This window comes from Sminthopsis crassicaudata, chromosome 1 (genome assembly GCF_048593235.1).
Source record: "Sminthopsis crassicaudata isolate SCR6 chromosome 1, ASM4859323v1, whole genome shotgun sequence".
In the NCBI taxonomy this organism is placed as follows: domain Eukaryota; kingdom Metazoa; phylum Chordata; class Mammalia; order Dasyuromorphia; family Dasyuridae; genus Sminthopsis; species Sminthopsis crassicaudata.
Window position 1 is genome coordinate 606,453,375 of NC_133617.1, and position 14,920 is coordinate 606,468,294.

Genomic DNA, 14,920 nt, shown 5'->3' on the forward strand with positions numbered 1-14,920 from the left:
ACTAGCAAATATCAGGAGAGGTTAGTATCCATATATTACTAACTCTATGTCTAGAATTTTATCCACTATACAAAAATATTTTTTCATGTTTAGTCTGACATTCCGATACCTTAGGACATCTAATTGGACATATCCAATAAGAAACTTGATATAAGAGACAGAAGAAAGATTAGTAGTATATTTATTTTTTGGGTTATGTTTAGAATTCCAAGTTCTCTCCTTTTCTTTCCCCAAATCCACATTACACAGAACCAACATTTGATACGGATTTTATACACACACACACACACACACACATATAATATTTTCAATGCATAAAGGAATTCTTTTGAAAATATTAATTCAAAGAAAATCCTATCAATTCAAATGGGTAAAACCTTTGGGTAAGGATATCTAAGAATAGGCAGGTATTTTTTTTTTTCTTTGCTGAAGTAATTGGGGTTAAATGACTTGCCGAGGGTCACAAAGTGTTAAGTGTCTAAGACTAAATCTGAAGTCAGGTCTTCTTGACTTCAGGGCTGGAGCTCTATCCACTGTGCCACCTAGCTGCCCTGATAGGCAGGTACTTAATGGGGGCTATCAATAGAATCTAAAGAATCTATGGATATGTATTACTGTTTTGAACATGTGAAATAAGATGATTTAGCAGTATATTTAAAGATCTGGGAATCATCTGCATAGAAATAATAATTAAGAGAGAGAATGGTTAAGTCTTTTGTAGTACAGCTAAAGGTATGGTTGATGATACTGCAAAGGACACTAAGAAGTAACAGTCACATAGAAAGGAGGAAAGGCAAGAAGAATGTCACAAAGCCCAAAGATGAGTATCTGGATACTGCTGGAAAGCATTCACTTCAGTAATACTAATTTCTGGCATAAGAATTAACATTAAATTCTATCATCTAGCCTGGACTTTCCTATTTAATTAATCTTGAATCATTAGACAAATCACTTATAATCTTTTGGCCTCAATGTCCTCAGCTGTAAATGAGGGATATAAACTAGGTGACCTATGATTCAAATGAAGAACTCTTCATCATGAATATACTTTACTAAGCTGTAAAGAAGGTAATAAATTAAGTACCTGGGAAGGCCTTGCCCATTCAAGAGTCATGCTAAAGATCTATAACTATTTCAGGAACACCCACCCACATCCACCATAAAGATCCTTTATAGCTAATTAGCTGTATTCATTAATGAATACTGATTCAAAATTTTTAAATAAAAGCCTATCAAAAAGACTACAACAATTCACCTAAGAAATCATTCATTATGATCAAGTTTTATCTATATGTAGGATAAGAAGATGGATCAATATTAGAAAAAATTGTAAACATAACCAATATTAAAGATAAATACTCAAAGTCACACAATTATTTCAACAGATGTAGAAGAAACCTTTGACAAAGCACAACATTCATTTATTTACATTATATCTTTGAAACCAAAAGCAACCGTCATCTGTAATGGGGATATGCTTGAAGCTTTGCCAACAAACACACCAAGTAAAAATGTTCATTTTTCTTTTATGATATTGCTTGATATTTCTCTGGAAATGCTAACAATAGATTAAAGACATAAAAATAGGTAAACAGAAGATAAAGTGATCCCTATTTGCTGATGATATGACAAGTTTACTTAGAAAACCCTAAGGAATAAACAAAACTACTGAGATAAACAATAGCTTCAGCAAAACTGAAGACCCCCAATCAACACCATTTTAATATAACAAAAGTCAAATGTCAATAATGGAAAGAGAAATTCTATTCTAAATAATTAAAAAATAAACAAAATATTTGGAGATCAATTTACTAAAACATACAAAATGCTTATGTTAATTAAAACACAAAGTACTCCTTAAAGAAATAAAGAACAAGTTAAAAAGCTGAAGAAATATTCAGTGCTAATGACCAGATTATGCCATCACAACAAAAATAATACTACCCAAATGAAGCCCTTTTAAAAGTTCTAATCCTCTATCAAATTAGAAAAGGGATATATTATGGAACTTGACAAAAAAATTACAAAATTCATTTGGAGAATACAAAGAGTTATTAGAGTATTAAGAAGGAGGGAGGAAGGGAGAATTAACACTTCCAGATTGTAAATTACATTGTAAAGCAATAGTCATCAAAACCATTTGGTATGGATTAAAGAATACAGAGGTAGAACAATGGAACAGGTTGGATAGGGGAAATTCAGGAAAAAAAAGGAACCCAATAATACAACAATTCATGAAATGGAAAACGTAAAATACTCTGAAAAGAACACTCAGTATTATTAAAAACTTAAGAGACCTGAAAGAAGTCTCGCAGAAATCATTACTCATTCTTACTGGACATCATTTTGGACATGTAATCTAAACATTAAAAATTATAGATACACCTGGGATTTACCTATAAATAAATAGATTGATCATATATTTTTTGCAACTCTGAGTAGGAGATAGATTCTTTTTTTTTTTTTTTTTTTTGAGGCAACTGGGGTTAAGTGACTTGCCCAGCCCAGAGTCACACAGCTAGGAAGTGTTGTGTCTGAGGTCAGATTTGAATTCAGGTACTCCTGAATTCATGGTTGGTGTTCTACCCACTGAGCCACGTAGCTGCCCCAGGAGATATATTCTTAACCAAATAGAAGACAAAAGTTACAAAAGAAAAAAAAAAAAAAAAAAAAAAAAAAAAAAAAGAGAATTTTGACTACATAAAAATCAAGAAATTTCCATGTAAATAAATTAATCTAAAGATAAGGGGAACAGCTGAATAAGAAAAAAAATCTTTGCATAAAATTTCTCTGATAAGCATTTGTCTAACATGTTTACACAATTTAAGTTATAAAAACAAAGGCCATCACTTAATATATAAATAATTAAAGGAGAGGGATAAGAGAAAATTTGCAAAGTACTAACCATATAAAAATATTTCAAATCATTAATAAAAGAAATGTAAATCAAAACAACCACGAGGTTTCACTTTCTACCTTGTCAAATAGCAAAGATGATAAAAGTTGGGATAAGTTAATGTTGGATAGACTATAGGAAGAAAAGAATATTAGTACAATATCAGAGTAGCTATGATTTGGTAAATCCTTTTTGGAAAACAATTTGGAATTATATATACAAAGTGACTAAAATGCCCCACACCCTTTGACCCAGAGATTTCATTATGAGGCTTATATTCCAAGGAGACCATTGTGATTAGGAAAGTCCCTATATACAACAAAGTAATGATAGCAGTACTTTTTGTGAAAGTAAAAAAAAAAAAGAAACAAAGTAGTTATTTATTGACTGGGAAATGGTAAGACAAACTATGATACACGAATTTATATATTGTCCCTTAAGAAATGATGAATAAGATGAATAAAGAGAAAAGAGTGAGGTAAGTAGGGTCAAGAAAAATATACATACAACTAACAACAGTGAAAATGGAAAGAATCTTTAAAAAAATCAAAAGTAGGGGCAGCTAGGTGGTGCAGTGGATAGAGCACCAGCCTTGAATTCAGGAGGACCCAAGTTCAAATATGACCTTAGACACTTCCTAGTTATGTGACCCTGGGCAAGTCACTTAACTACAATTGTCTCAGCCAATTTAGCAAAATTATAAAGACAAGCATAATTCCAAAGAAAGCATACGAGAACTCAAAAGATGACAAGACTCCCTATTCTAAACCGCTGGAGAGGTGTTAAATCCAAGAGTGTGGTACACTGCATAAAGACTTGACTTTTTAGTAATGAATAAAAAGGACATCAATGAAAATAAAAATGAAAAAAAAAAAAAAAAGTCAAGTTTCTTCTGCACTTAAAGTTTTATATTAAAATCTTCTAAGTTTTTATAGTCTACTGAAAGTGTTTTATATTTCCTTGCCAAAGAAAATCACACCTCTAATTACTGCTTACATGTTAGATAGAATACTCCACCTCACATTCTTCTGGATTAAGAATCATTTATGCCATTTCAAGATTAGATGTACAAAAAAAGCAATCAGTTTTACCTGCTGATCTCACAAGCCACTCGTCCTTTCATCTCGATGACATCAGAAGATGTAGCAAAACCCAACCTGCGCAAAACACGTTTCCGACACTTAAGTTCATCCATTTGTAAGACTGTTCTTGCTTTCTTTAGTTCTCGCTTTGCAGATTTAATATCTACAGCAATCTAAAAAATATCAAAGCAATAAAGAGAAGTTAACTTTACTGTTGCTATTACGGTAAAAAATAGATTAGATTTATTGAGGAAAAGAATATTATTACTATTAGCAATAAAGTTTAGACACATTTCTTTAGCAAAGCATCATGAAATGGAAGGTATGATAGAAGGAATATCAAAGAATGATTTATATCTAGCTGGCTCCTGATCTATTCCAGACATTCCTGCTGCCATTATCCTGCTTCTTTCCACCTGGACCTCTGCATGCCAAAATTTAGTGAAACTGATCTACTCACTTTTGGAATTATTTGCTGGGAACAGAATGCAAACCAGAATAATTAGTCCATAAGCAATCATCAAGTACCTACTATATATGGTAGGCAGGGTGTGAAGCTCTATTGTAAGGATACCAAAAAAGGCAAAAAACAATCCCTGTCCTTTTGGACCTTATAGTCCAATGGGGGAAGGACAACATGTAACTAACCAACTAGCTCTATTGGGAGGGAGAACAATAGAATTCACAGTGGCTTTCCAATAGAAGATAGGATTTTTTAAAAGAAGTTAAGAAGTCAGGAGAAGGAGATGAGGAAGAATATTTCTGGTATGAAAGATGATCAGAGATAATGTCCACAGCTAACATCTCATCTGAACATAGGAGAAATAGTACAAGGTTTGAGAAGATCAGAAATATGGAGGAGGATGGGGCAGGTTATTAAGAGCTTTGAACCGCAAAGTTGATTTTGTATGTGATCCTGGAGGTGACTGGGAGCTGCTAGAGCTTACTGAATAAGGAAATCACTTTGGTGACTGAATGGGAGATGGACTGTAATGGGGAGACACAAAGTAAACAGCAAATCATTGCAACAATGCTGGTAAGAAGTGAAGAAAATCTGTATCAAGTGGTGGCAGTATCAAAAAAGAAAAGGGATATATTCAAGAAATAATATAAAGGTAAAATATAACAGGCAAATGGTTATATTTAACCTTACCTCATTTAGGAGGGGAGAGACAATGAGAGGGTTGAGGATGAGTCTGAGAGGATGGTAGTACCCTCAATAATAATAGATTTGGAAAAAGAGAGGGTTTAGGGTGAAAGACACTTGGTTCAGTTTTGGACAGGCTGAGTTTTAAGATGTCTACTGGATCTAATACGAGATGTATTAAAGGCAGCTGGGGATATAAGAATGAGGGTCAGAAGAGGGGTTAAGGATGCACAGATAGATTTGAGAAACCTTAGCACACAGATGATAATAAAATACATGAGAACCAATGAGATCATCAAATAAAGTATGGAAGGGAAGACAATTATTGCTGTCAGACCCTTGACCATGCTTCATTTTCATATCTATTCAGCCAATCAAGTAATCTTGCTATCTGTCTGCAAATATATCCAACAACCATAAAATTAAAATAAAGCCTGACCCAGGTAACCCTTTAGCAAACATACACTGTGAAGTATGAATAATCAATATAAAGTTCTTCATTTTTCTTCCCTCCAAAATGGGTTTGCAAGAAATGAAATGCCATGAATGCATAAAGGATTTATGTTACATTGCATAATCTTAACATTTTGAAGATTTCATAATTTTGTCTAGAGTTGGCTCTGTTGACTTCCAACTAAATAAAGACAAACAGAAGTTGTGTACTTAGCAATAATTATCTTGGTTCTTTGAACATACGCCCTCTTTCTCTTTTAGACAGCTTATTTTCATATGGTTTTAAAAATTGTTATTGATTAAAACTATGGCTAATTCTTTGGAAAATCTGTTATTAAAGAATTAATGATCAACAGGATGATTTCAGAAAGGCCTGGAGAGACTTACATGAACTGATGCTGAGTGAAACGAGCAGGACCAGGAGATCATTATATACTTCAACAACAATATTATATGATGATCAATTCTGATGGACAAGGCCCTCTCTAACAATGAGATGAGCCAAATCAGTTCAGTTCAGTAATGAACTGAACCAGCTACACCCAGCGAAAGGACTCTGGGAGTTGACTATGAACCACTATATAGAATTCCCAATCTCTAGTTTTGTCTACCTACATTTTTTTTACTTCCTTCACAGGCTAATTGTACACTGTTTCAAAGTCCAATTCTTTTTGTACAGCAAAATAACTGTTTGGATATGTATACATATATTGTATTTAACTTATACTTTAGCATATTTAACATGTATTAGTCAACCTGCCATCTGGGGGAAGGGGTGGGGGGGGAAGAGGAGAAAAGTTGAAACAAAAGATTTTGCAATTGTCAATGCTGGAAAATTACCTACGCATAAAATTTTTGTAAATAAATAAAAAAAAAATAAAAAGAATTAACGGAGGAAGTACAACAAACTATACATAGATACTGCCGACAAAAGACATTTAAAAGCTACTTGAGAACAGTTTAATATTAAAGATTATGAAGGTCATTAATTTGAATTAAGCTGCAAAATATTCTGTATAGGTTATCCCATTTGAAAATCAAGCATAATACCCAAATAACTTCTATGAATTTACTGCAATAGACAAACATATATACATATACTTATCAGTTATCTCTGTTTTGACCTCTATCCATATATGACATTGAAAGCTCTACAAAGACAGAAAACCATATTCTAATGAAAAAGGATGGTGATAAATTATAATGCTATTTCTTGTCTGGTCACAAATTTTTCCTTTATCCACAGACCTGAAAGGTAATTTTACCTTGCTCTTATACTTTATGATGTAACCTTTATGTCTAAGTGATGCAACATAAGGCGCTTATTTTGGCCTATAGTGTCAGTCACTGATTATTATGCACTGATTTCCACAATTGACTGAAGTTTTTGTCAAAATCTGTATTCCCAGTAGTTGAGATCTTTGAGTTTATCAAGCATGAAACCACTATATTTATTTCAATATTTTAAATTAGTACTAAATGGTTAGATAGTCACTGCTTTGTAGTATAGTTTGATTAGCCCTTCTACTTTCCCTGTTTTGATACTTACTTCTCTTTCCTTCCAGATTTCTGATCCTTTGTGTTTCCAGATAAATTTCACTATTACTTCCTCTAGATCTCTAAAAGTAATACTTTGGCACTTTATAATTGGTATGGCACTGAATAAGTAAATTAACTACTACTGATATTTATATCATGTTAGCTTGACCTATCCATAAGAAAGGAATATTTTTCTAATTACTGAGATTTATCTTTATTCCTGAAAAGTATTTCAGTTGTTTATAATTCATTTTCATAAGAAAAATGTGATGTATTGATCAACTTGCCACCTGAGGGAGGGGGTGGGGAGAAGGAGGAGGAAAAATTGGAACAAAAGGTTCGGTAACTGTCAATGCTGTAAAATTACCCATGCATATCTGGTAAATAAAAAACCATATTAAAAAAAAAAAAAAAAAAAAAAAAAAAGGTTAGTTAAGAATTAGTGTCTTTGTTTTGGTGAATAAAATTAATGCCCTTTTTGACTGGATATTAACTAAATTATCACTTTTTTAAAAAAATAAACAATTAAATTCCTTGGATGTACACCCTGAAAAAAAAAATAAGACAAATGTGAACAAATGATCTGAAGAGATAAAAAGATGATAAAGTAATCTAGTGATTCAAACAAAAAAGTAACTGAAACAATTTTAATTAGGTGAAGAAAATCTTTAAAATTAGGAGCCTTTGTATACATCACCAATAAATCACAGCAGGAAAAGAGAGAAAAATAAATTTTATGCAAAGTATCTATAGAATGTACAAAAATAGCTGCTACTTCAGACTAATAAGAACTGGATGGTTAAAATATAAGGAAATGAGAGCTACGAGAAGAGGTTATTTTATAAAAAAAGAAAACATACTAAACTTAATCAGGAAGAATAAAAGGTCAAGAATCTTAAAGGATGTAATAAAAAAAAAAAAAAAAGGAAGCACATCCAACAGATCAAGATTTTAAAATATAAAATGAAGAAGCACTGGTACTGATTATTTATAAAAAAAAAAAAAAAAAAAAAAGATGAGTAAAACAGATTAGGTTCACAAGAATCAAAAATGAGTATATTTTCAATTATCCCTAGAGGGATAAAAATTCACTATTCATCAAGATGCTGAAAGCAGTCTGGCAGAAATTAGGTGTAGACCAATAACTCTCACCATATATCCCCAAATACTACTAATAAATTCCCAATGGATATTGACTTAGATATTAAAAATCACATTGTAAACAGGTTATACAAAAATAAACAGGAAAATTTCTCACCAGACAATGGATAGAACAAAAGAATTAAAATGGGAAAATTTTGGTTAAATAAAATTTAAAAGCTTTTGTACAAATCAATGCAGTTAAAATTAAAAGGGAAATGAAATGGGGGAAAAAAAAGATTAAAAAACAAAACAACAACAACAAAAAACCTCAATAAGAAAAATAGCAAGCTAACAACCATATAGAAAAATGCTCCAAATTATTAATAAGAGAAATTCAAATTAAAACAACTCTCTATTTCTACTTTATATTCATGAGGATCAGTAAAGAAGACAAAAAAGAAGAATGTTAAGTTTTGATGATCTGGGGAGGATAGGCATGCTAATACACCGCCAATGGAGCAGTAGCGCATTCAAATTTAAAACATATGCACAAGTCTCTAAACTGTATATTCTTTGACACTGTGTTACCACTAACTGGTATGGGCCATATATGATGAAAATCAAAGAAAGAAGAAAAGACCAAATTATAAAAGATAATTTATATTGCCATCAATAATAGTTAAGCTAATTATTGTGTAAGAATAAAATGGTACCTTATTTTGTATAAAGAAATGACAAAAGGTTATAATGAAACTCAGGTGAACTTGTATGAACTGAGTAAAGTGAAAGAATCAGCGATCTATTTAAACCAATATAACACTGTAAATGAAAACATCTATAAAAGACTTAAGAATTCTGAGCAATGCAAAGATCATAACTTTAGAAAGCTTTATTAAGAAATATGATAGGTGCTTAGTCTCTGAAATACAGAATGAAATTTTTAAAAACACCCACAATGTATGGATTTGTTTTGCATAACTAAAATTATTTGTTATACCAGATGATCTGTTTTGGGCAGGAGGGAGAGGTCTAAAAGAGGAGGGAATGGTTATGGTGATACCTAAAAAAAAAAAAAAAATCACTAGTAACTCATTCAATAGAAAGAAGATCAAGACAAGCAGGACAGTTTTTCAATTACCATGTTAAATTAGAAGTATACTTTTAAAAATTCAAATAATTAATTAATTACATAATAGGTTCTAATAATAGAGATTCCAAGTGAAATATGAGTGATATTTAAAACGATCGTAATATACAGAATAGTTCAAGGACAATCTAAGGAAAAACTGAGTTTGTAATACCTGTGCTTTTCTTTCACAAAGCTTGTAAACAGTTTCCAAATTTGAATCATTATGAAGTGGATGAGAATACATTCGATGTTCAAAAGCCTCTACTTTCTGGATGACTTTTTTGAGTCCTTGATCTTGTATGCCCATATCATCAATGGGATCTAATAATGGAACACCATCAGGAAAACGTTTTTGAACTTCCTAAAAGAAAAAGATTAAAAAATGTATGCTACTGAACACTTTTGAGAGAAAACAACTTTAAAAAATTCATTTTATTAAAATGCTTTAAATCACTACTGATTAGAGAAATGCAAATCAAAACAACTCTAAAATCCCCACTTATCAGAAATGACAAATACTAGAGGGAATGAAAGAAACATGGAATTGCTAGAGGAGTAATACACTGATCCAATCATTCTGGAGAATCATTTGGAATTAGGCTCAGAGGAGTATAAAACTGAGCATAATCTCTAACCCAGCAGTATTACTACTAAGTCTGTATATCCAAAGAGATCAAAGAAAAGAACCAAAGTGTACAAAAAATATTCAAAGCAGCTCTTTTTATGGTAGCAAAGAATTGGAAATCAAGGGGATGCTCATCAATTGGGGAATGGCTGAATAAGTTATGGCATCTGATTGTGATAGAGTAGTACTACTGTGCTATAAGAAAAGACCAAGGAGATGTTTTCAAGAAAAAACATGGAGAACCTTATATGAACTGATGTAAATTGAAGTGAAAAAAAAAAAAACCACAGGTTCACTGTGCATAGTAAAAGTAATATTGTAATGATGATCAACTGTGAAAAACTTGGCTCTTATGATCAAGGCACTGATTCCAAGGCAATTCTAAAGGAGTTATGAAAAACTACTATTTCCAAAGGCAGAACTGATGGACTCAAAAGTGCAAACTGAAATATAGTTGTCTTTTTCTTTTTTTGCTTTCCTCCTCCCATACTGCCAATGTGGAAATGAGATAGACATGATTTCACATGTATAATTGATATTATTATTACTTGCTTTTTCAGTGGGTATAGGAGGAAGTGGAAAAAATTGTGGAACTCAAAATTAAAAACAAAAAACTCCAAAACTAAATAATAATTTAAAAAAATTTTTTAATCTTAGCATATGAATTTTTTTTTAAATTAAAGCTTTTTTTTTTTTTAAACACAAACATAAGCATGGACAAAAATTGCAATACTGACTCTTGCAAAACTTTGTTCCAAATTTTTCCCTTCTTCCCTCCACCCCCACCACATGGCAGGTAGTCCAATACATGTTAAATATGTTAAAATATAAACATATGAAGAATTAATGAAAACAATTACAGTAAAATACATTTACTATCTACTTTGTGAAAAACATTGCATTGGGAAAAAAAATAAGTGGTTTTCAAACAATTAATTGAAGAGAGGAAACATAGGCATTCAAAAAGATAAATGACAATATAAGAAAATTTATGGTAGAAAGTTGACAGATGTTTGATGAGATCATAGACAAATTATTTACCAAGTTATCATGATTTATGTCATAACAGCCATAGTACTTCCCAAAGAAAATAAAATAATTTTACATATGCACTAGGAACGCTAAAAAATAATTCTGGAACAAAATAAAGGAAAAAATTCTGAAGACATAACTTTTATTAATTATTCCAAATCTTATACTAACCCAAATCGTATTTAGCATTTGGAAAAAAGGAACACCTTTCCCTTTGTTAATGAAGATGAGTAAGTATACCATGATTTTCCTTTGAGACACTTTCACATTCCATATTATAGATAGTTTTAAAGAGCAGTCAATTGACAGTAATTTTCTTTCACTAGATTATTGTTATTGTCCCTAAATAATAATTACAGTTTTAAAGAAAACAACCAATTTCTTTAAAAGGACTACATAAATTTCTACCATAGAGTACAGAAATTTACAATATTATTAAAATAGCTAATTATAAGTACCTGTATTGATTTTAGCACACTCTGTCGGTTGTCAACTGGCCTCAGATCTCTGGGAATATAAAGTCGAACACTGCTGATAGCAGATAGGAGGTGCACTAGGACTGGAACCACCTAATAATTAGTAAAGGTTCTGTATTTAATTATCAGAATAACCTATTGTAGAACCTATTAGAATTAATAAGATTCCAAAAGAAAGTCAGCACTGCAGCACAATAAAAGCAAACCACATTTATAGAAAGAACCTGCAAAAAAGGAATAGTTAAACTAAATGGTGTATCATATCTTTTCTAGCTTTAAATTTATATTTTTATGGTTCTATGAACTATGACAGCAGCTATGAAAAATATGAAGACTTTTAAGACATTCCCTTTACTTAAAAGGAATTTATAATCAAATTGAAATATATACAAATAGAAAGATAATACAAGCCAGTGTGTAAACAGCAATAGGAATACACAAGGAATCATACATGATTAACAGATGGTAGACACAATGCCATTTTCTATCATCCCTGAAGTTTCACATTTTGTGGACAGATTCTATTTGTGGATATATGTCTACATGTGGACAGCCACATGGGCTGTCCCTATATTTTTTAAGTCTTCATCAGATGATCTACACATACCTGTATAATGCTTGGGTGAGGAAGCCCACAAATAATGTCTGATGACACTCATGTGGAGTCCCACAAAAAAAACAGGGTCTAGTTGTAGCTAAAGCAGGCCAGCAGATGAGGGGAGTTTGTTTGGTAAAGATGACAGAACTGAAAGCAATGGTTATAAGTTTTAGATTTAAATTTAAAGTAAGGGGAATTAAAAAAAAAAAAAATTGTGGAGGTCCCAAAATAAAACTGTTCTAAGATGAAATAAATTTTCTATCAACAAAGATCTTTCAGGAAAAAAAAAAAAAAAAAGCTTCTAGAGATCATCTAGTCTGACCCCTCAATTTTATATCTGAGGAACCTGAGAGCCCAAGAAGTTATAACTTGTTAATATTCATTACAGGTAGTGTAGTAAAATCAGGATATTAACTTAGACGTTCTGTTTTAAATCTGATTTCTTTAATACAAGATGTGTAAATTCCAGAAATGTCAGTTAGCAAGGAGCAGCTAGATGGTGCAAAGAGGTGAAGGAAGTACCCATAATGACAGAAATAATGAATTAAGTTTGAATTGTTTGAAGATAATGGAGTAAGGTCAGGGTGTAATACAAGCCATATATAACTTAAAAAGGTTCAGTAGTCATGACCTGTTGAAGGTCACACTAACTGGTTGAGCCATCAGTTAGACAAGATATTCTGATTCGAAACAGAATTTAATTGACAGTTTTTTGTGGTGATAGTTTTGGATTTTAGAACTGGCAAAAAAAAAAAATCAATTTACATGCATATTAATGATAAAAAAAAGGACATTTTTCTTGCTATTCCTAATTAACATTAAATCACTTCATTTGATGACAAATTATCTATGACAGCAATATTATAATTGCTTCTTTATATATAAATCCATAAAATGTCAAAAATGTTTTTACCAAGTAGGATCCTGCCTTCCTTAATTATAAAATCATTCTATCATGCTCTACAGAGTAAATAGTACGAGTGATTACAGAGTATAATTAAAAAAAAAAAAAAAAAAAAAAAAAAAAATCAAAAAACAAACCTGCATCTCTCCTTTCTCACCAGGTTTTGCTGGCTTAGCAGCCTCAGTAGCAGAATTTTTCAAGCTCTCTTTGCTACAGTGTAAAAGTACTTCTACAACATATAAAGGATCTAATTCACCAGAATTGGGCTAGAGAGAAATTGAGAGAAAGAGAGAGAGAATATTAATGTACCAGATAAAACATTTTAAAAATGACTGATATATATAGTTTAAAATTCACTGGAAATTAATGACTTCTAATAAGATTAATGTTGGAAATATATTTTTCCTCTAGCTAACTATACAGAGAAATGCTACAAATCAAGCTAAATGAGAGGCCCAAAGCCAGTGCTCTTGGGGTCAATTATTCCCAAGGCTTTAGGATTTAGGTGTTGAGTAATACTTGTTAAGGTCCAAAAAATCATTGTGAGATGGTGGTGGTATAATAACACTGCTAACATTATACTGCTTCCTGGGTTTCCCTCAAGAGGCTTTGCTTCTTTTGTCATGCTGATTTGTGTGTACTATAGGCGGCAGTCAGTGTGGATGGCTGGTCCTCCCAATAAGAACTGCTTGCTAAAAATTGCAATGTAGTAGTGAATAACATATAGGCTGTCCAGTGAAACTCCATAGGCATTAAAATTATAAAGTATGTCCTTTTGCAAAACCCAATTTGGAAAACCACACATTTCCACATATGTGCACCTAACTTTCCTTAAATGAAATATATACTTCATTAGACAACAAAAATGGACAACTAATGTTAATTTCTTAAACACGAGGGAGAAAAGATTACAAATAAGTTTTAAGTTTGGTACATTGCAATACTCTATATTCCTCTATAAAATTATGTACCATGTTAAATTAACTTCCATGGATCAAAAACCTATTATCCAGAAAGTAAAATAACTTTATTTATATATATCAATAATGTTAATTCATGCTCACTCAGTAAGTTTATATACCTCAACTCTGCATTCTGAAAAATTCTACCACAATTTGGATTAAGATTTTAAACTAGTTTCTAAAATCAAAAAGTCTATAAGAGAGACAATTATCACCAAACTTCACATGAAAAAAAAAAAAAAAAAAAAAAAAAAAGAGCTTACCAAAAACCCAAAACCCAAAACAAAACAAACATCCCTCTCCTGTACCTGTATTATTTGCTTCCTGACTCTAAAGCAAAAAAGGCAAAATTATTAATAATCCCCCCTTCCGAAAAATTTCCATGAGGTATTTGTAAATAAAAGCAGGCTAGCTACATATCATTTGTGATGCAAAACTGATGAAAGTATATTGTACCTTCTATCAAAAATAAGAGTTAATATTTCTTCTTAGCAAAATTATCTATTAAGTATGGCCAAATTAAAGAATATACAGATGGAGGTAAGCTATCTTGTAGATAACTGTAGAAGGACATCAGATGTCACACTTTTCTACTACGCAATAAATAATTTAGCAGTTGTCACAGAAGTAAAAGCTACTATTTCAAATAAAGCTAAAGATGATGGATAATTAGCAAACTTCAGTAATTTATCTCCTGAAAAGTTTATAAAGTGAAAGGATGTAATACTGAGTGAAATCAAAGTATATATACATTCTTACTCTTTCAACAGTTTGAACTTTTTATATAGAAAAATATAGTGCAATAATTTCTTATCAAGAAAAATACAGTAAAAAGGAAAAAGCACTAGAAACAATCAATAATACTAAGTCTGCTTACCCAAATGTGTAACTTCTGGCTATCTCCTATTTTTGCTTTTTGTAGAAGGAAGGTGTTAAATGTGAAAATATAAATTACTTGAGGAAGAATTCCCTCTATTAAGACAAAGCTACTGGA

At 31.4% G+C, this 14,920-nt stretch overlaps 1 protein-coding gene across 1 annotated transcript in view; it reads right to left on the reverse strand.

Moving 5' to 3' along the window:
- MTREX (Mtr4 exosome RNA helicase) overlaps nt 1-14,920 on the reverse strand; it is a 93,114-nt gene that overhangs the window by 18,312 nt on the left and 59,882 nt on the right. The window contains exons 20-23 of the mRNA XM_074282502.1: nt 13,102-13,230; nt 11,445-11,555; nt 9,502-9,690; nt 3,988-4,151 (exon numbers count right to left, since the gene is read on the reverse strand). Of these exons, the coding sequence (XP_074138603.1) occupies nt 3,988-4,151; nt 9,502-9,690; nt 11,445-11,555; nt 13,102-13,230 (593 nt within the window). The remainder of the gene's footprint in view (nt 1-3,987; nt 4,152-9,501; nt 9,691-11,444; nt 11,556-13,101; nt 13,231-14,920) is intronic.